This window comes from Armigeres subalbatus, chromosome 3 (genome assembly GCF_024139115.2).
Source record: "Armigeres subalbatus isolate Guangzhou_Male chromosome 3, GZ_Asu_2, whole genome shotgun sequence".
Taxonomy (NCBI): domain Eukaryota; kingdom Metazoa; phylum Arthropoda; class Insecta; order Diptera; family Culicidae; genus Armigeres; species Armigeres subalbatus.
In genome coordinates this window covers 158,221,557-158,244,135 of record NC_085141.1, presented here as the reverse complement: position 1 = coordinate 158,244,135, position 22,579 = coordinate 158,221,557, and the positions used below count along the sequence as shown (strand labels likewise).

The 22,579-nt window shown below is 39.8% G+C and overlaps 1 protein-coding gene across 1 annotated transcript; it reads left to right on the top strand.

The window, feature by feature from the left end:
- Positions 1-604: 604 nt before the first annotated feature.
- On the top strand, positions 605-14,951 carry LOC134224898 (DDB1- and CUL4-associated factor 12 homolog). Its single transcript, XM_062704545.1, has 4 exons — positions 605-1,329; positions 13,698-14,357; positions 14,424-14,612; positions 14,697-14,951. The coding sequence occupies exons 1-4, from the start codon at positions 949-951 to the stop codon at positions 14,853-14,855; spliced, it is 1,389 nt and encodes a 462-aa protein (XP_062560529.1). The 5' UTR covers positions 605-948; the 3' UTR covers positions 14,856-14,951.
- The last annotated feature ends 7,628 nt before the right edge of the window (positions 14,952-22,579 follow it).

Genomic DNA, 22,579 nt, shown 5'->3' with positions numbered 1-22,579 from the left:
GCTCTTAGTTTATTTTTTGTAGAGTGATTTTTAAGTTTTTTACTCGGTTTTTTACAAAGTTCATCACTTAAGAGCAAGATTATCGGTGGTGAGTTTAAGCCGTTTGGCAGCGCAGTATCATTACTTGATACTTTACCGGTCGCTACTAAACGCGCTGCTATAACAGTAGCGCGACTGACAGATGACCAAATTTGGTAACGCGATAAGAGCGCTATTATTTGATGAACTGTCAACTGTCAAACGTCACCGCTACGGAATACGGCAACCAAATTGAGAGCCGAAAATAGTGACCGATACGGAAACGAGTGACGAAACTAAAATGAAAGCGCTGCGCGGGTGATTAAAATGCTCGCGACCGATAATGATGCTCTAGTTTCTATTTAATACTAAGTATATTTCAATTTGATATTAAGTATAATTCAAGAAAAAAATACTAAATTTTGGGTTTCCACACTGATCCCCCGCTTTCAAAACAGAGGACAAAAACTAAAAAAAGGTCAAAACTACTCAAATTCATTTCTACCGTGTACAGTCGGTTTGGTCAGTCTGTTCCGTCCCGTGTAGTCGGTCTAGCGTCATGTTCTGAACAATTGGCGAACCCCTCTATAAGACCATTCAGTTGTCAAGAAGACATTTCCCGATTTGAGTATTATTTTTCAATAATCGTAAACTTTCTCCAGAATATAAAGTTTTCCAAGGAAAACGATCGGGAAAATTTGACGAAAATAGTTTTTTCGATCCTGTGCTGTGATTAAGTTTGTTAACGGATGACCATTCGGGTGTATTAAGCTAAACAAACTGTGAAAAATGTTCTGATATTGGCAGAAAAGTGCAACCAAACAAAGGGCAGTAGGCTGCGAACTTTGAGGCCCCATTTTAGGTGGCTGAGCACCCCGAGAATCCCGACCATCGTTATCGAGGTGAACGAGTACTGCCGTACCGTGAATCATGTCGAAAACGGTGAAACGACCGTCCGCTGGAATCTACCCAAACTGCTACATTCCCTCCCGGCTGGAGGACCGAAGACAGCGGGCACGAATGCTGAGGCAGGAACGACGGCGGAAACCCGACAAACCGGATGATTTTGTTACCTACGAAGACAGTGATAGCGAGGAGGAAACTCCGGCCCAGCAACATCAAGTCCTGAGCACGTCGTATAACTTCGTGGACTACGTTCGCAGTCGGGAGGCGGATATGCGGGAAGTGCGCAGCGTCGATCCGGCGTATGCCAGTAGGCACATTTTGACTCACGACATGTTCAAGGAGACTCCCATTGCGCTGGGAAACATTAATAAGGTTTTTTGTTCGCAGTGGCTGAGCAATCGACAGGTAAGATACCGCTACGGTTTTGTCCTAATTTAAGATATAGAACTGTTTTGTATATTTTGCGGGACTGGAGCGCGGCAAGCACCTAAATTATGATTGAATTGAATGGTTGATATGTTATTCAAATTACGAGCTTTACCACTTGATATGAAATGTCAATACATTATTGTCCGTGAAAATAAGTGAAAAGAAGATGGAATTTGAGATGATTCTATGTCAAACGGGAAAGCCCATATGGCATAATACCATTTGGCATAACGGGCTGAATGTCCACCGAACTGTATTTACCTGGAATAAGGCAGAAGAGTAGATTATGCTTTCTTCAAAAGTATGTATTTGCACGGAATAAGGTAAAAAAGCATTTGCCCGGAATAAGGCATAGAGTAGATGACGGATCTTCAGTAGCCTTGCGAGCAAATGCGTAGGATTGCCAATCCGGAGATGGCGAGTTCGATTCTCGGTCTGGTCTAGGATGTTTTCGGGTTGGAAACATTCTCGACACCCTGGGCATAGTGTATCCATTGTACTTGTCACACAAGATACATACTCATGCAATGGCGGGCATAGAAAAGCTTTCAATTAATAACTGAGGAAATGCTAATAGAATAGTTGAAAAGTTGAAAAGCAGGCCAAGTTCCAGTTGGAATGTAGAGCCATTGAAGAAGAAGAAAAATAAGATGACCTCATCTTTACAAGTTCGCATGTAGACAGATAGGCAAAAGCATTTAAACACATTGTAAAACAAATTTAACCCTTATGCGGCCAACAAAAAACACGTGAATGGCAGGTAGGGTACCCGTGTACCCACATATTGACCGTTTCATAACTTTTACCATTTTCAACCTATTTGAATAATGTTGGTCATTTTAGAGAAGGGAACTTATATGCTGTTTGTTTGCTGCCAAGATTTATTGTCTTTTTGATCTATTACATTTTTTGTCTTTTGTAATGCCTTAGAGTCGTAGAATTTTGTAATGCCAAAAGTCTATCAACCAGTTTCAAATAAACAACTTGCTCTTTGCGGTCCTTACATGATATGTTTGTTTCGTCAAAAAAAATCATGGTGGTTGTGTACAAGACACGACCGCTCGACATAACTACGTAAAACCAAATCTATACACATAAGAATGAATTTTTGTCTGTCTGCCCTTATAGACTAGGAAACGGGTCTGGGTCATTTGGCGTACAGTTATTTGGAATAAGGTCATTTGGCATAAAGGCCATTTGGCATAATGGTCATTTGGCATAACGGACATTTGGCATAATTTTGAAGTGCAAGAAAAGAGTGGGTCATTTGGCATAACGGACATTTGGCATAATTTCGAACTGTGAAAGCGAAAGGAATATTTCATGTAATGTTTAGCGCAGATAAAGTAGGTTGAGGCTGTTTTCTGATAAATTTAGACTGATGGTAGACATTTTCCGGAAGAACGAAATAACAAAACGTCAGAATTACTTCCGAGAGAGCGATCACATCCATCATTGACTTATTCCGGCCACATGCCTACTTTTAAAGTAGGGATGACATCCATCATTGCTTCAATCCGGGCACGACCGGATCAAATTCAACACTGCCTTAATCCGGGCAAGCGCCTAACTTTAAAAAGTCAAGCAACACACTTGTCGTAGACGAGTTACTAAAACCAATCAAGTCACATATGAGTTATTGCAACCAAATCAATCTGAATTGTGCTTTTCGGGAAAGAGATCACATCTACCATTGATTTATTCCCGACAAGCGCCTACTTATAAAGAAGGAGTCACATGTACTATTGCCATAATCCAGGCAGGGATTACTTTTAAAGAAGGGATCACATCCACCATTATTCTTATTCTTATTGGCATTACTTCCCCACACTGGGACAGAGCCGCCTCGCAGCTTAAAGTTCATTAAGTACTTCCACAGTTATTAACTGCGAGGTTTCTAAGCCAGGTTACCATTTTTGCATTCGTATATCATGAGGCTAGCACGATGATACTTTAATGCCCAGGGAAGTCGAGACAATTTCCAATCCGATAATTGCCTAGGCCGGCACCGGGAATCGAACCCAGCCACCCTCAGCATGGTCTTGCTTTGTAGCCACGCGTCTTACCGCACGGCTAAGGAGGGCCCCTATCCACCATTGCATTGCCACAATTCAGGCCACACATCTACTTTTAAAGAAGGGATTAAATCCACCATTGCTTCAATCCGTACAAGCGCCTACTTTTAAAGAACAAATCAAATCCTCCATTGCCATAATCCGTGCAAGCACCTATTTTTAAATAAGGGATCACATCCACCATTGCCTCAATCCGGGAAATCGCCTTCTTTTAAAGAAGAAATCACATCCACCATTGTCATAATCCGGACAAGCGCCTACTTTTAAAGAAGGGATCACATCCTCCATCGCCATAATCCATGCAAGCGCCTACTTTTAAAGAAGAGATCGCATCCACCATGGCTTTAATCCGGGCATGCGCCTACTTTTAAAAAAGGGATCACTTCCACCATTGCCTCAATCCGGGCAAGTGCCTTCTTTTAAAGAAGGAGTCACATCCACCATTACCATAATCCGGACCAGGGCCTACTTTTAAAGAAAGAATCACATTATCCATCGCCATAATCCGTGCAAGCGCCTACCTTTGAAAAAGGGATCGCATCCACCATTGCCTCAACCCGGGAAATCGCCTTCTTTTAAAGAAGAAATCACATCCACCATCGTCATAATCCATGCAAGCGCCTACTTTTAAAGAAGGGATCGCATCCACCATGGCCTTAATCCGGACATGCGCCTACTTTTAGAGAAGTGATCACTTTCACCATTGCCTCAATCCGGGCAAGCGCCTTCTTTTAAAGAAGGAATCACATCATTACCATAATCCGGGCAAGCGCCTACTTTTAAATAAGAAATCATATCCTCCATTCCCATAATCCGGACAAGCACCTACTTTAAAGAAGGAATCACATCCACCATTATAATAATCCGGACAAGTGCCTACTTTTAAAGAAGGGATCACATCATCCATTGCCATAATCCATGCGAGCGCCCACTTTTAAAGAAGGGATCCAATCCACCATGACCTTAATCCGGGCAAGCGCCTACTTTTAAATAAGAGATCATACCCTCCATTGCCATAATCCGGGCAAGCACCAACTTTTAAAAAGGGATCACATCCTTCATGGCCCTAATACGGCCACACGCCTACTTTTTAAGAAGGTATCATATCCTTCATTGCCATAATCCAGCCATACGCCTACTTTTAAAAAGGGGATTACATAAACCACTGCTCTAATCCAGGCATGCGCCTACTTTTGCATTGCATTGCAAATGCATTCTTTCCCCGGGAGGATAATGTCTTTTTATTATTTTTATCGACGGGTGTTATATTTACTATCCCGGGGTGTTTCCCGCGCCACTCAGTCATCATTTAGCAAACGTAAAGAAAAGTTATGCCAAATGTCCGTTATGCCAAAAGACCCTCACTTTTGACGTTGGTTACAATTATACCAAATGTCCGTTATGCCAAATGACCTTATGCCAAATGGCGTTATGCCAAATGACTTTATGCCAAATGGCCCGCTCCCCTCTTCTGGAAGGGGGACTCCCGTACAAATGAAGTACAAATTTCTGTGTTAATCGAAAATTAATTTTAAAAACGGAATCCAAATTTGCGAATTTCGAATACTTAACCATCTTTTAAATAATGTAACAAATATATAATTAATCAGTTTTAGGTGAAACGAAGCTCGTCGGTTGAGGTAGTATAGTATATTAAAAATATATTCTACCTCGTGAGTCTTCATATGTTGAATAATGGGCAGTACTGTCCTATCCAGCCGCTGGAGCAACCCCATTCTTACACCACGTTTCACAGTTGAATAATAAATTATACCCTAAAAGTAGGCAATTATTTATGGTTGAAATGCGCTATGTAGAAACGGGGATGGTTGATTTTTTTATGAGCTTGGAAAGTATTGAGGTTGCAAAAGGAAAACGGTCCTGTCAGATACATAAGGGTAAAAATACTACGGTGTTGCTATCACTTTTGATATAATTCATGGTCTGCGTAAAAATCTGAATAGAAGCATTTGTATTTTAACGCTTTTTTTTTTTTTTAAATAAATGCCATTGCCGGATTTTTTGTTCGTATTTTTCCTAAAATCAAATCACAAAGAATTGTGCGAGGTATCTTTTTAGCGTGTGTTTGATATGCTCACAAACACATTCTCCCGCTCTATTCCGAAGTGTGTTGCTGCCAAAAAAAACGAACAGTCCCGATTTTATTTAGTGAAACATAGAGCAAATATTGCATAAATTTGCTCTTTGTGGTGATAATCAAGTGCTGATAAAATGTAAAAAGTAGTTTACGTACCTAATTTGTCGTGTCATACGCAATAAAGAGGAGAAACAGGCGATCCAAAAAAGTAAGTAAAAATTTCGCAGGGTTGTTACGGAGATCCTGGAATATTTTTCGCGCCAAATCCGCGCCGACTAAAATCAAATCCGCGCCATTTCCGCGCGACATGAAATCTATTTCGCGCCAAATCCGCGCGACCCAGAACTGACTTCTCAAATATACGTGAAATATCAGTTTTGGTTACCACAATTAACTAAACATAATCTTATTTATTTAAATTTGTATCAAGAAACAAATAATAAAAAAATTCAGCAGCAAAAAACGAAAACTCCAGCAAAAGCTAGTCCGAAATTTGTGCGGAAAGCTCTTTTTCAAATGCTTGTGACAAGTATATCTAGGAGGAAATTCCTCCAATTGACACCTATTTTTTTCGTAATTCTCCGACAAGAACTCCTGTGTCATTTTTAGTAGAATTTCAACTAAAACTTCAAGAATATCTGCAAAAAAATGCTGCAGAAATTCATCATTCGTGCTCACATTCATTCCGGAGATTTCTACGGTGAGTACTGCGGAAATATTCGCGGAAATCACACTGGAATTTTTTTTTGGCAGAAATCCAATTGCTCTTGGAACTCCTGAACTTCTGGAACTTCTGGAGTTGTTCCAATATTGTCTGGGATTTTTTTCTGAGAACATCTGTGGAAATCCCTCCGGATATTCTTGCAAAAGTTCCCCTGGAAAATCAAGCGGAAATTCATTCGGGAATATTGTAATAAATTCAAGAAAACTCTTCAAAAACAACCTACGGAACATTTTCAGAGAAAACATGTAAAAATTCCTTCATTAATTCCTGCGGACATCGGAAAATATTTCGTTAAAATCTAGACACAATTTTTGAGAATTGTTTAAAGAAATTCCTGTGATCATCGCTACAGGAATTTCTAAAGAAATCGCAACGTAAATTTATGCGGAAATTTCTCTCGGAGTCTGTAAAAATTCTTCCGGAAATACATTCAAAATTTCTTTTATGAATTTCTGTGGAAATCGCTTTGGAAATGTATGCAGACATTCTTTGGTGAATTCCTGTGGATAATCTTCCAAGCATCGTTTCGAAAATTCAATATGGCATTGCAGCGGATTTTTTACAGTAATTCCTGTGGTTCAGGGCAAGACCCTCGCGAAGAATTCCTCCACAAATTTCTTCATAATTTTTCGGTTTTAAAATGCTGCATAAATCATCTTTAAGCTGCTTTAAGCTGTAAAGATATTTATTAAATTCCTCATAGAATCCTTGTAAAAATTCTTCAGGGGATTTCGTAATCGGTGAGTTATCTGAAAATATCGCAAAAAAATGCTCCTAGAATTACTGTGTTTTTTCCAGAACTACCTTTTGAAAATTACATTCTAATGTTTGAACGAATTTCTGCTGAAGTACTTATTTAAATGGAGCATCTGCATCAAATTAAGGAACATTTTTGTATTTTCAATTGCTGTAAAACCCTTATTCGTTTAAGATGAATGCTATGAAAGCAATATTAAATGTTCAACACTATATCAGAATTCTTGACGAAAAAACTATCGAAAAATGATATAATACAGCATGCTATGTGGTTCCTTACGATAATCAATCAGAAACTGACACATATCTCGGGTGTTCATGTCCTTCAACAGACATGTTTTGTATGTATCATGCTTTAAACTGGTTTACAAATGACAACAAGTGGCACCTCTCTCCTCATAACATTTGTTTAATGGATGCTCAAGAATGTAATCATGGCAATTAATAAGGGCTTGTAAATATCCGAAAAATAATGTGAGTAATTGACTTCAAACGTAAATTTTATTCTCAACGACATTTGCTCACAAAACGAAAATAAAGCCCATCTAGAATTTAGATTCTAGATAGATATAAAACTAATTTTCAAATAAACATCCTTAGATTTAGCATTTTATTTGTAAAAATTTCACCTAAAACTAAATCCGCGCCAAATCCGCGCGAAGTCCTAAAATCGTTATGTAAATCCGCGCCAAATCCGCGAAAACCGCGAAATCCGCGTAGTCGTAACAACCCTGAATTTGCTTTTCGTGCGCTGCTTTCTTTGGCAATGCAATAGTGGCAATGATTTCGTAGGTGCAAATTTGTTTCGGTGATTAACAAATCAAATCTTGTTACTTCTACACAAACAACTTATTTAAGGTGAAGGTGGGTTGAGTACCAAAACAAAGCTTTGAAAGTATTGGTACAATACTAACTGTCATATAATGTAGTAGTATTGGTGTCGTATTTATGAAAAAACAAAGAATATTAGTAGGGTGGTTCAAAAAACGACCCAGCTCCACCACGCTCACTTGATTCTGTCCCATGCTCCGAGTGAGTGTCCTCCAAAAGCCGATTTGAACAAAAACTGATTGAGAACAAGTTTGAACGATTTAAGTTTGTATGAAAACTATTATGGGAAACTAAACCATTCATTACACTGGCTACAGCTTCTCCCCTCCAAACGCTGGCGAAAAGAGAACCCACATAGCTGAAAGCAACATTCCAGAAACTTCACTGAACGCACCTTAGGAAAGATCCGTTGAAATAGCATTTTATACTCCGCTCACCCCCATGTCACACTTTTTGTATGAAGTATCTGCTCCTGGTGAGATAGATATGTATCACAGGAAAAAATCTGGCTATTTTGTTGAATTAAACAAACACAATGTCAGCGGAACGGAAACGGCAAATTTGACGGAAAATATATGGGCTAACTGTCAAATTTGCCGTTTCCGTTTCTGTTTCGCCGACATTGTATTTGGGGCTTTATTATCATGCTAAAGATTTGCAACCTCGATTAAAATCGACTCCATTTAATATGCATTGTCTAAGGAGTTAAAGCTCTTGAATTTCATCCAGTTATATGGTCTTCCCTCACCAGCGCCCAATCACGGAGTGCCACAATCAGAATAATGTAAAATTCAACCTCGCCATATCAACTGCCATACAAACCTGAAACGACTCGAGCACGATAAGCCCCTATTCAAACCAACCGAAACCAGCGAACGACACCCAAAATATGAAACATAATCGACTGAGCGCGGCGGAGCAAAATCAGTTTTGAGCCACCCTGTTTATTAGTTTGCTGCTATCGGTACCGGTGTTTACATTCGCTCCGCGATCAGTTTTTAGTCGTTTTTTATCGAACAAAAATAGCAGTTTATATTAAGTTTTCGCATCAAACAAGTGACTGATTTCATAAAGTGATGTTTCATTTGCATTCCATCAACATTTCGGGGTGCTCATGTGCGGAGAAGTGTGTGAAAAAATGATTTTTTTAATGCCCTTTGAGAAGAAGTGAAGTGCAGTGATAAACCAAAAAAATCGCGGACGGCAGTTAAATTGCCACGAAACTGCTGGTTTAGGCTATATTTCGAGCCGAAATGCATAGGACTTTTTGAAGAAACATGTTAATTATCACGGTAAGTACATAAATATACTGTGAACAGGTTAGTAATCTGAATATTAAACTTTTGTTCGATGCTGTTCGATGCATTCGAATGTTGGTGGGAGAGGAGTGCGGGAGGTGTGGGGTTGACCCGTGGAAGGTCCGGTGCCATATTGACTGCCATCTTGGTTCTCTTCCAACTATGTCCTTAAATGAAAATGATATTATTATATATTCTGAATCCTCGTTCAAAAATACGACTGGCAAAAAAACGAAAAAAAAAATTTGTTCTGGAATGTATTAAAATTTTTTCGTTTGTTTGAGAAACATAAGTCCACGCACTTTGAAGAGCAATTGTGGAATACTGCTTACAGTTTTTGCACTGGAAGTGCCCCAGGGTGTTAAGTTTTGCCAAATTGTTGTATCGGAGAAATCGAATGATTCGGTGTCAATTTGTTCAAAAACAGTTTTTTTTTGTTTCTCGAAATTGTGTAAAATGGATATGCAGTTTTTCAAACAAATGATTCAAATGTTGCCGCTATATAAACAAAAATGCGTTATGTGCGCAAAAGTGGTCCTAATTTCGCTCATGTTTGAAATTGAATATCGTTATTGGTTTGCAGAAATATAATCAATTGACCAATATAAGCATGCATCCATTGTTCAAAATATGCAAATAATGGTATCTAACAGCAATCAGTACCCATTTTTAGTTGGAATGGTATGCCCCTAGATTTATATCCTGGAACACAAGTTATAATTCCTAATATATGGTTTCCTTCTGTAATATAAACCATTTTTTAGGAAAAATTTAATCCACCTTTGCCTTTCTCGTGCAAAAAAAAACTAAAAAATATGAGTGGGTGCTGAACTGAACTGATTCGGGAGGCTATACCCCATGATAAATTTCTTTTAGAAAGCTTCAAACGCGGGGAGCACTGGCTCTGATGATGCATTTCAACTTGTTTTACACAGCTGTGCAGTAACCAACACGAAATGAGCGAAAACAAAGCGAGAATCACCATTTTTCTGTGGGGGCTGCCTATCCGATTCTGTTTTTTCGCACTTGTATTACTGCCGTTCTACGCATAATTGTCCCATGTTACCTTTGATGAAAAAACTTAAACTCGAGTAAATTTGTCCCACTGAAAAAATGAAGTTGCTGTTTGATGACAATGAAACTGAAAACCGTTTAAATAAGTAGTGATTCGTTTTATGTCCTGTAAAAGTGTTGCATTCGCTCATAACATTCCAAACATATTTGTTAAATTTTAAGATCCAAACGATTCCGAAATTAGTGGAACAAAATGACTCGAGTTTGGATTTTTTTGGAGGTAACATGGGACAATTATGCGTAGAACGGCAGTATACAAGTTTGATAAATTTGTTATATGAGCAAAGCTTAACTGGTGTATTAAAATATGAGTTTTATATAATTATTAAGACATCTTTCAATATTATATAAATTATTGTCAAAGCTGCTATTATTTTATCCTCGACAAAAGATTATCATCATTTTACACATCGGATTTGAAAGCTATTGCGGCCACTAATCTATAACATTTGTAAAGTCAACATTACTCTATGTCGGTAGTTATCCGCAAAAATGAGCTCTTCGGATTCTATTCAGTGTAAAACTGTCGATTCCTGTGCATCATACTGCTTTTGTTTCGTAAGAATGTTGCAAATGAAATTATAGTATACGAAACAATAATAAACAAAATTAGCCACCCTAATTACTCTTACTTGATACTTGATGGGCTACAGCTCTTTGATGAACCTACGCCGAATGGAGTATCCTTCTCCACTGGACTCGATCCTGGGCCAATCGCTTCCAGTCGCCCTGAACATTGAGCGCCCTCAGGTCCTCTTCAACTGCAACGCGACCTTCCACGAAGCCTGCGGCCTCTTCCGGGTTCTCTACTAAATATTATCTTCGCTTGACGTTCTTCCGGCATACGAACAACGTGACCAGCCCACCGTAGTCTGCCGTGTTGTATAAGCTTAATAATATCCAGCCCTTTATACACCTGGTACAATTCGTGAGAGCTGAAAAACAATAAGGCTGCGGGGAAGGACCAGCTCCCGGCTGAACTTCTCAAACATGGCAGTGAGCAGCTTTATGAAGTTCTGCACCATATTATGTCGAAAATATGGGAAGACGAGGAAATGCCTACTAGCTGGTTGGACGGCCTCATTTGCCCTCTCTTTAAGAAAGGGCACAGACTGGAGTGCGCCAATTACCGAGGAATAAACCTCCTTAATTCGGCGTACAAAATTATGTCCCGTATTCTGTTCAACAGATTGAGACCGCTTGAAGAGTCCTTCGTCGGCGAATACCAAGCATGTTTTCGTGAAGGCCGATCAACGACGGATCAAATGTTTACCTTGAGACAAATCCTTGATAAATTCCGGGAGTACAACTTGCAGACACATCATCTGTTTATTGATTTCAAGGCGGCGTACGATTCAGTGAAACGGAATGAATTATGGCAAATTATGCTTGAACATGGTTTTCCGGCGAAACTGATACGGCTGATTTGTATAACGTTGGACGGATCGAAATCAAGTGTAAGGGTTGCGGATGAAATATCGACGTCATTTGTTACCTTAGATGGATTAAAGCAGGGTGATGCACGAACCTACTGTTCAATATAGCGCTCGAGGGAGCGATTAGGAGAGCTGGTGTGCAAAGAAGCGGTACCATTATCACAAAATCGCATATGCTCCTGGGATTTGCGGACGATATCGATATTATCGGAATTGATCGCCGTGCCGTGGAAGAGGCTTTTGCGCCTTTTAAGAGGAAGACAGCGAGGATTGGACTCACGATCAATACCAGCAAAACGAAGTACATGGTCGCTGGCAATCAACGTGGGTTCATTAGTGGTGGTGGTAGCGAAATGGTGCTGGATGGTGAAAAATTTGAAGTGGTAGAAGAATTTGTGTATCTTGGAACATTAGTGACGTGCGATAATGATGTTACCCGCGAGGTGAAAAGGCGTATTGCAGCTACAAATAGGGCTTATTACGGACTTCGTAACCAGCTTAAGTCCCGTAGTCTGCAAACGAAAACAAAACTCGCGCTGTATACTACTCTGATTCTTCAGTGGCTTTATACGGCCATGAGACATGGACGTTAAAGGAGGCTGATCGGAGAGCTCTCGGAGTGTTTGAGCGTAAGGTGCTGCGGACAATACTCGGCGGTAAATAGAAGAACGGTATCTGGCGGCGTCGCATGAATCACGAATTGTACCAGGTGTATAAAGGGCTGGATATTATTAAGCTTATCAGCACCATTTCGCTACCACCACCACTAATGAACCCACGTTGATTGCCCTAATTACTCACATATGCCTAATTTCGCGCACAAAGCGAAAGTCGAAATAAATACAAAATACACCAAATTTCACACTTTTGAATTCAAATATTTTTAAAAAAGTGACCATTTTTGTACAGTAAAATCATTTGTTTGCTTAGTTGATGTTCTTCGTCTCTGTGCTAAGCACAAGCAAATATGACGCGCGCGAAATTAGGGCACATCACGGTAGTTATTGTTGCTAGAGACCAAGAAAACCTCTGAATACAACGGAAAGTAAATTTTCTTTAATTCTGTAAGGTAGATAAACAGAAGTGTAAGTCAAGCATTCACTTAACCCTTTCCCAACCACGACGTCTTTTTTCAAAGATTTCAATAGAAAGGAATTATCTGTGTGAAAAATGCTAGAACGAAAGTTATTTGGCATAGCTAAAATTAGTGGAAAACGAATAAAAAAGGTTTTTGAATGTAAACTAATAGTTAATTGATTGTTTTCAATAGTTTAACTATTTGTCCTCAAAGTGTATTATATTTGCAGTCTAAAGGAACCATAAAAATGTGCCAAATATTGCTTTTTGTTGTTTAAACAATTCGATGTAGGTTAGAAGGTGCAAAATATGATGGTGCTCCACAGCCACCATGGGCGGCAGAGGGTCAAAAAAGTGATGTAGGCTTTGCCACATTATGTGATGTAGTCTATAAACCTCTTGTCTATAAAGCAGATGCTGTAGTCACTTAGACTGCCGAGCTCGTCTCCAAAAATTGAGATACTAAACAAGGATATAAGAGAACACATCCGGGGATTAAACCACCCGACTTGCTGCAATGTTCTGTAAACTCATATGTGAATATTTGGAAGATATTGATTTAAAAAAATGTATTGGAGGTAACCACTTTCCCTTCGATGGGACTCTGAGGGCCGTGGGAAAGTGTGTTACCTCCAATACATTTTTCAAATCAATATCTTCCACATATTCACATATGAGTTTACAGAACATTGCAGCTTCTTAGAATTTATTGAAATCTGTAGGAATCACAAATATACCTACGTTTGCATGAAATCTTGTCCGAAACCGAATTTATTGAAAGCCGAGAGTATCTCCGAAAAGTCCCTGGAACTCTTTAAAAGTTTTCTATAGATTTGATAATATAGTTTGTCCTACCCACGTCTCGGAACGTGGCTGCGCCTCTGGATATATTAATATACTATATTTGCTGCAATGCAATTTGCAGTTCTGAAGTTGAATGTATTCATGGAACTCTGTATGATTTATACGTTTCAGGTGGTATTCGGAACAAAATGCAACAAACTAATGGTGTACGATGTCAACACCCGAAAGGTGGATGCAATCCCTACCTTGCCAAATAGCCGCGGGGCCAGTCCAGACACACAGTCCGGAATACACGCATGTCAGATCAATCCCAGCCATAGTTTACTGGCCACGGGAGCGCGACATTCGGCGGATATTGCCATCTATCGATTGCCGACACTGGACCCCCTTTGCATCGGAGAGAACGGTCATCGTGATTGGGTGTTCGATATGTGCTGGTTGGACGACCAGTTTTTGGTATCTGGATCACGCGATACCAAGGTTGCGCTGTGGCGTATCAACGAAGACAACATGGAATTCCCCATGGTGAATAAGGAAGGCGAAGAGCAGGAAGCCGTTCCTACCTATGCTCACATCAATCCCGTAGCGATAAAGGACTGCAGAGGAGCACAGAAGATTCGGGCTCTGTGCTTTCACAAAGAGTACCGAGAAATTGCTCTACTATCACTCAATGGGTACATGCATCTCTTCAATGCGGAAACCTTTTCGCAGAAGCTCTCACGAAAGCTACCGAATTGCCAGGAGAACGTTTGCATCGCATGCCAACCGAATGGTCTATATGCGGTAGGTTGTCGCTCGTACACCTTGCTGCTGGATCCGAGAACACTGCAGGTTAGTGTGCTTTCAGTGGACCGATGTTTCGAGTGTTGAGCATACCTATTTTATTTTCAATTGCAGGCAGTGAAGAAGATTGCATCTCGATACAGCGGGTGTGGTATTCGCTCGGCCAGCTTCCAAGGAAATATTCTGACAATTGGAACAGGTCTTGGCATGTTAATGTTCTACGACATCCGGGCTGGAAAATATCTTGAATCGCAAACCAGTGCCTCCAGGACGGTGGTGTTGAAGGCCAGCCGAGGCTATGTAGTGAGTATATGCACTGTGTGACGTCTGAAGGTTCAATCGAAAGCTCGACACGATCTAAACTGACGTATGCTCCGTTTCTTGCAGGCACAATTTCCCGAAGAGGAGATGGATAATTTCCAGCAAATTAAATACGTTCCGGCTATCTACACGCACTGTTACGATAGCAGCGGTACCCGACTGTTCACTGCCGGAGGACCTCTTCCGGCGACACTGATAGGTAACTACGCGGGAATTTGGCAATAGGTAATACGGTTCGAACGACAAACGCCCCCATTTAAAGTGGAAATGAGGGAATCGCTTCTTCGTGCGTAAGCGATAAAATATAGTTTTAGTGCATAATTTATTTTGATATTATGGACTAGGAGAATGTATTTCTGGGTGAGACATTGGCTTGCAATCACGAAAATTGCCGTACCGAGGTGTGTCTACTTCACATAGCTTGACAAATTGATATTTAATTTGTGCGAAGCATTTTAATCGGAATCAGAACCAAACGTTCAAACGATTCTAGTTCTATGATTATTTATCCAAAAAAAACACATCGTAAAAACTTAAAGAGAACATAATTATCTAGATGTTAGTGACTGGAAGTCAAATTCTCACCTAGTACTTTATTCTATTAATCCTTCTTTTACACCGAGGAATATGTTCCAATAATTTGCAGATCAAAACTTTTTTTTTATAATTACAAATCTTCAATATTATGAATTTGTTAGGAACTCGTAATTTCTATTCATTTCGTTTACTCTTTTTCTTCAATTTTCATTTGTTTTTATATCTAAGTAAGGGTTTTAGTTAGCATTGACGCCTATGTCCCATAAAAAAGCATTTTAACCAGCTTAAATGGGGCTTGCCACAAAACATACACATTAATGTAATACCATTGCAAAATCAATTCGCCAAAACTGATGAAACCAAACCACCGAAAAGCATAAGAACTGTTTTCTGTTTCAAACCATTTATCTATCCACGTTATAGGTGATAGTGTCCTTCTCGAGGATTAGCGTAAGTAAAACGCATATGAGAAACGTCTACAATAGCACTATCCACCTAGGGGAGGTTTTTAACATTAATTACAAGATTTCCTGTTTTTTGTCTGTCCAATTTGTTGTTTTTCCATGTGAAAACTGTCAAAAATATGCAAACGTATCCATTCTGCTAGGCTCTTGAATCGAATAAGAACCCAGTACTCGTATGGCTACAGCAGCGTAGCATTACAAAAATGCCGGACGTGTTGAAGAAAGCTAAATAGAGATTTTTGACACGAATGTAAGGTTGGTCTACATCTCATAGGGGCAGCCTTATAGCTAGTCTCAAATGTGCGTCCTGGTGTAACATTTGACGAATGGACGACAGAGGCTTGGTGATTAGGTCTGGACGTACTGTGTGATGCTTGTATGCGCAACAATCGTTGAATTCGTCGTAAATTGGAAAATATTTAGATACGAGGAACCACAGTTTTCGCACACATCAATAATACAATTCAGTTCAATCAGAGTTAATTGCCTATTTTCTGAGTATAAGACCATCCGACTTGGACATTAATTTGCTATGTTTTGAAGACTCATATGTGGAAGATTTGGATTTTAAAAATGTATTGGAGGTAACCTTGGCGCTTTTAACCAACTGAGCTACGAAGGACTTCCATCGGCCTTTGCAACTTTAGCGGTTACTGAATTAGCCCGAGATTCCCAAGTCGGACGCATAGTCGAAGCACTCACAGTCCATTTTCTCAAGCCAACACCTTTTGGTGTTGGCTTGAGAAAATGGACTGTGAGTGGTTCTACTATGCGTCCGATTTGGGAATCTCGGGCTCATTCAGTAGCCACTAAGTTGCGAACTGAGATAAGTGTCAATTGACTTCTCCTTTTTCTTCTTCATTCATGCTTTGTTCCCTGTTGTGTTTTTAGCCACAACCATCACGGGGACGGCAAGTGCTGTTAGAAATGTTGACTTTTTTGTGGAAATCATTAAATTTTATATTTATTGAGCGATATGTAAACAGAGTAGCCTCAATACACATTAAGGCTCAAATTACCGTCATCCAGTCATTGACGAAAAAGACAGCCACGTGCTCGTAGTACCCCCCAGTAATAAAACCACCCATCGAGGAGAAAAAGCAGTCTCCAGCTGAATGGGGGATGTATTTTTGTTCCAAAACTGCATCATCCAATAGCGAAGACATAACTATATCCGGTGGATGCTTCATTTGATTGTTTTTTTTTTGTCTTTATTAAAGAGACTTTCAGCAACATTTGATTGTATTCCGCTTTAGTTAAAAAAAAAACTGCCTTTTGCAACACTTTTTCCCAAGAGGGGAAATCGACGATTTACTCTGCTGAACGCTCGGTTGCTCGCTCGGTTCAAGATAGCTTAACCGAGTGTTCTGTACACTTAGTTTAGCTCTCACTTGTCAAACTTACCGAAAAAACTCGGTTTACCCGTAGGAATTACTTTCAGTTTTGAACAAAAACAAAACACAGCAGCATTCTTCAAATTTGTTTTATTAAATTTTATGTTAATGCTGTGTAATAAAAATAACAGCAGTTTTTTTGCTTGTTCCTCAGATTCGAATAAGTTGTCTTTTGGGTTGTTCAATATTGGTGCATCGTGTGCATTGGTTTCAACATGATGTATTCTTTTTTAAAACATTTCATTGGCGCAATTGGTGGAGAAATATTATTTTGAAACAAAAAACTCTATGACTGATATCGGTAAAAGAAATTCGATTAATTTTTCGAGAGTGCTCATTGATGATGTCACACGATGTTCTTCTCAAGGTCCGGGGCCAATCCTTGAGTCGAGGCATCGCTGTTGGAGAAGGGATAGTTGGATTGTCGAGTACGACAAAGAAGCGCGGGTCGATAAAACCCGGTCGCGACAACTAGAAATCAACAAATGCTAGCCATCCCAAGCAGCACGGTGCGGGGGCGGTTGTTTTATTCTATTACAATATAACTCCCACTGTCCGAAAGTGGCATTATGAATACAATATTCGTGAAACCAGTTTATTAATATAATTGCAAGAATCTTAGATCCGGGAGCTAGAAGGTGCTAACACGATGATACTTTTATGCCCAGGGAAGTCGAGACAATTTCCAACCCGAAAATTGCCTAGACCGGCGCCGGGAATCGAACCCAGCCACCTTCAGCATGGTCTTGCTTTGTAGCCGCGCAAGTGTGTTATTTACAATTTACAAGCAATCTGCAAACAGAACATGCTGTTGTTGTTATGAATGCTCGTAAAAATAATCTAATTGAATACTCATTTTGATATTAAATTAAGAATCTTATGATATCAAATTTAGTAATCATGTTGATTTCATTGATAGCAAAATTAGTTTTCATTATGATTTCACAGTGGGCGGGCAGCAGGGACTATGTCCAAGGGCTTGACGATTCCTCCCCAGGCCATCTGCGAGTTGTGGGGCTTGCCTAGGATGTGGTGGGGTTTGTTAAATTCCCTGGGGGCCCTGTTAAATTCCTATAAAAAGTGTTACGCAGCGCTGATCTGCGCCACCTTAAAGCTTGATCCACTTAGTATTTGGCCGTACGAAATTAGACATTTATTTGGCGAAAAAGTACATAAAAAGGTTGTTCAGGTTTTATTATACAGGGAATTTAGTAAACTTTGAATGAAAAAATATCGAAAAATTATTCATTGGCATTTCGGATGAATTCTCGGACTTTTCTCTCAATACCACCCGTTATTTTTGCACAGTAGAACGATCAATTTGATCTCCCACTTTGATCACACCACTTCTCCATATAAGTTGGTTTTCTGATTGTTTTGCACCATTCCTTAAATTTTTTTATGATAATTACCTAATATTTTTCATTGGGACGAAAATTTGGGCATTTTGGTGGCTTGATAGTTTTTTTAATAACTTCATTATCATTCGGTTCATACCATTCCATTACATCCCGTTTGTAATGGCAGCTTGTTAAGTCAGACCAAAGCAACACCAGACAGTCGTGTGATTGAATGGATGGCAAAAAACGCTTCTGAAGACACTCCTCCTTGTATATTTGCCCATTTATGGTCGCTCCAGTGATGAAAACTTTAGTTTTCTTTCCACAACAGCAGATGATTTGACATACCATCAATTTGTGGGCAATATTGCCTGCATAGACATATTATTTAATTTTCCTGGCGCATTACTCTTCCGTTTGGCAAGGTAAAACCTGTGTCCCGGGAATTGAAAGTCCATTTTAATATTGATTTCATCGCCCATCAACATACATCAATTGCATTTCGTCAGAACTTGCTCGATCGGCATTCTTGCGCGATGTTTGGCAACCAGGTTCTGTTTCAAGGTCCTGTTGGGATGTTTACTGACATCATACGACTTGAAACCTTCGCGCCGGCATTTTATTTGAGCTCTGCTGTACGGCGCAGTGAACCTTTTCGCTAAATCACACAAAGAAATCCCAGAATTGTTCCGAACTGCTCTACAAACTTTCACTTGTAGTTTCTGGTCGTATGTTCAATTTCTACGATTGTTTTGTTCTACGCGATCCAGCAATAGTGTTTCCCGATAACGTTTGACAGTTTTTACAGTCAATTTCGGTAATTTTAGATAATTTGAAATCATTCCTCTTGACCATGTTGGATTTCCAACGTGAGTGTGCAAAATTTGTTCCCATCTCTCACGTTCCATTTTCGATAACTTTTGAACGTGAGCGTCAATACTGATGAAACTTTCACCATAAATCAAACAAATCTTCCGCAACGATGTGACTTTTAAATTCTGCCCACCCCAAGCAGTACAATGTATGAAAGGTTGTGGGACAAAAGATCATAAGGAAACGTTGAATGAACAAATTTAAAAAATCTTCAATGCTATCTACCTAATCGGGACAAAATATGAAATATATTTCCGACAAGGGCCTCATACGCCTGTCACTGGCGAACAAAGCTCGTGTACTCTGCATCAAAGCTTTGAACCGGTGTTAGGGCGCAATCGTTAATGTGAACATTTTTATATTTGGTTAGTTACTGAAAATAAATTCTTTTTCGAGTCCCTATAATCAAGCAGGTATCTTAAGTATATCACATCGTTATATTGCTGCATGATTGAGTGTTTAATATTGATAAAATATCGAAAACAAAAATTGCCTCGCCATAACAAAAAGGTGGTAGAGAATTAACACTGTTGTTTACAGTTTAGAACCAAATCCAGATGTCGCACATGTTGGGGTAGGGATTCAGTGCTCCGCCTTCTACCCCTGGTTTCCGAACTAAAATTCAGAATCTAAAGACCTCCTGCTCGGAAGCCTCCGGTCAAGATGTTTGGATACCTCGTTTCAAAAATTCTTCTTTCAAGGGGCTTGGAAGACTCTTTTTAAAAGGCTCGGAAACCTTATTTCAAAAAGCTCGGAAACCTCATTTCAGGAGACTCGGAAGCCGTTTTTCAAGAGTCTCGATAGCGTCCTTTCCATGAGGTTCCGAAGAAATTCTTTCAAGATGGTCGGAACCTTCCTTTCAAGAGGCTCAGAAGCCTCCTTTCAAGAGGCTCGGAAGCCTCTCTCCAAGTGGTTTGGAATTTTTCAAGAAACTTGGATGGTTCCCTTCAAGATTCCGAAAAGCCTTCAAGATGCCGTGAATCGGAAAGTTTCACGGAATGAAAAATTTAGACAATTTTTTAGAGAGCCATATGGCTTATGGCCTTTCACGAAACCTACGGCCTCTCCCGGGTTCTCTACTAAATATTATCTTCACTTGACGCTCATCCGGTATACTAACAACGTGTCTAGCCCACCGTGTTGTATTTATTTATTATTTATTACATCAACAGACTTGATACAGCCCCAATGATGGTTTAAAAAAATATATATAAATACAATATCACATCACTACATTAAAAACATTGTCAAGGATTAAAATACAATACAATCACAAATACATTAACTATAGTCTATCCCGGGCAGAAGCCATGAACAGAATAACAAAACATGATATGGACTTGATTGATATAAGAGATAAAAGAACAGGCAACAATATCAACAATTTGCACTGAAATATCATTCAAATATCAAGATATGCTATGGATAAGAACAAACTAATGGCACATGATATTGATTACTTCTTACAAATAGCATAACTTGATCTCCTTATGATATTTTAGTTGGGTTGGTTAAATATTGATATTATCGTCTGATCTTTTATCTCTTATATCAATCATGTCCATATCTCATTTTGCTATCTTATCAACATTTGATATTATTGAGCTGTTTTCGTCTACTCGGGATGTGCGTCAATTGTTCTGGTCGGTGAAAATGATGTGAAGAACCGGCGGAGGTCATCTCGCGTCAAGTGGAAATCAAACATCGACGCCACTCTATTGAAATCACGCTGCAAGCCATGGAGAGCACTACGCAGCCCATAGTTTGTGCGACGAAAAGGAAGTCTTAGCATTAGGTTACTCCGGGGTGGTGCGTTGATGTTTATTTGCCGCAGAAGAGTGTCACAATCTATTCTTCCTTGCAAAATATCGGCGACGGTTAATGCTCTGCATACATCCCTTCGGATACACAGAGGTTCTAAGCTGATCAGCTGACAACGGCTCTCGTAGCGAGGAAGTCGTAGCGGATCTCTCCAGGGAAGGTTGCGGAGTGCGTACCGTATAAATCGATGTTGAACAGATTTGATGCGTTCGACACCATTATTATAGTTTGGACTCCAGACCGCAGAGCAGTATTCTAACGTAGATCGCACGAGAGAGCAATACAGTATTTCGGGCTGAAAGTCTCCTTAATAAAGACACAAAAAAAAGCAATGCAGTGTTTTCAAACAGTAGATGTCTGTGAAAGTCTTTGTCACTTTGATCACAATCCAAGAGACCTAGATGCTTTATCAACAACATATGAAATGTGATCCGGGTATGTCAGTTTGGAGTCCAATAGAACACCGAGATCTTTCACACAGTGCACTCTTTCAATAGTCGTTCCGAACAGGCAGTAGTTGAAGGTAATCGGTTGTTTCTTTCGAGAAAAAGTTATGATCGAGCACTTTTTCGGGTTAACTACAAGTCGATTTAGATCGCACCAATGAGCGAAAGCATCGATCTGGTCGTGTAGTAAGTGACAATCGGCTATTGAGCAGATGCGCAAAAACATTTTAAGATCATCTGCAAATGATAATCGCGGTCCTTTTAGAACTAGATGTAAGTCGTTGAAGTAGAGAAGGAATATCAACGGTCCCAGATGGCTACCCTGTGGTATGCCAGACATCGCAAAGAAGCTTTCCGAGCGACAATCGCCTAGAGCAACTGTCAGCTGGCGCTCAGTAAGGTACGAACTAAACCATGCAAGTAGGCTGCCTCCAATTCCCAATCTATCAAGCTTGGCGATCGCAATGCTGTGGTTCAACTTATCAAATGCTGCAGTTAGATCCGTATAAATTACATCTGTTTGATTACAAGCAAGCATACTGTCTGTAACGTATGATGTAAGACATAGTAGATTCGTACCTGTAGAACGTTTTTCCATAAAGCCATGTTGATCGGTACTGATATAATGTTTACAGTGACCATTTAGAGAATCCATGACGACCAGCTCAAACAACTTCGATACAGCGCATAGCGACGTGATTCCTCAATAATTATTTATATCACACTTGCTTCCCTTTTTGTACACAGGAAACATTTCAGCTGTCTTCCAGCAGGACGGAAATACACCATTAGAAAGGGAGAGCTGGAAGATTCGATGAAGTGGATCCAGAAGGCAGGAAATGTTCGTTTTTAGGAAAACCGACGGAACACCGTCAGGTCCCGATTTGTACGACGTTTTTAGCCGCGTGGCTGCTCTCGCTATGGTATCTGTACTTACATCAACAGCGTTTAGCGTTTGATTCGTTAAGGGTACATTACCCGCTGCGCTGGTTATGGAGTCATTGGAGAGGCGCTCATTGACAAACACGCTAGCAAACTTGGCCGAGAATAGGTTACAAATCTCTTGTTGAGTTG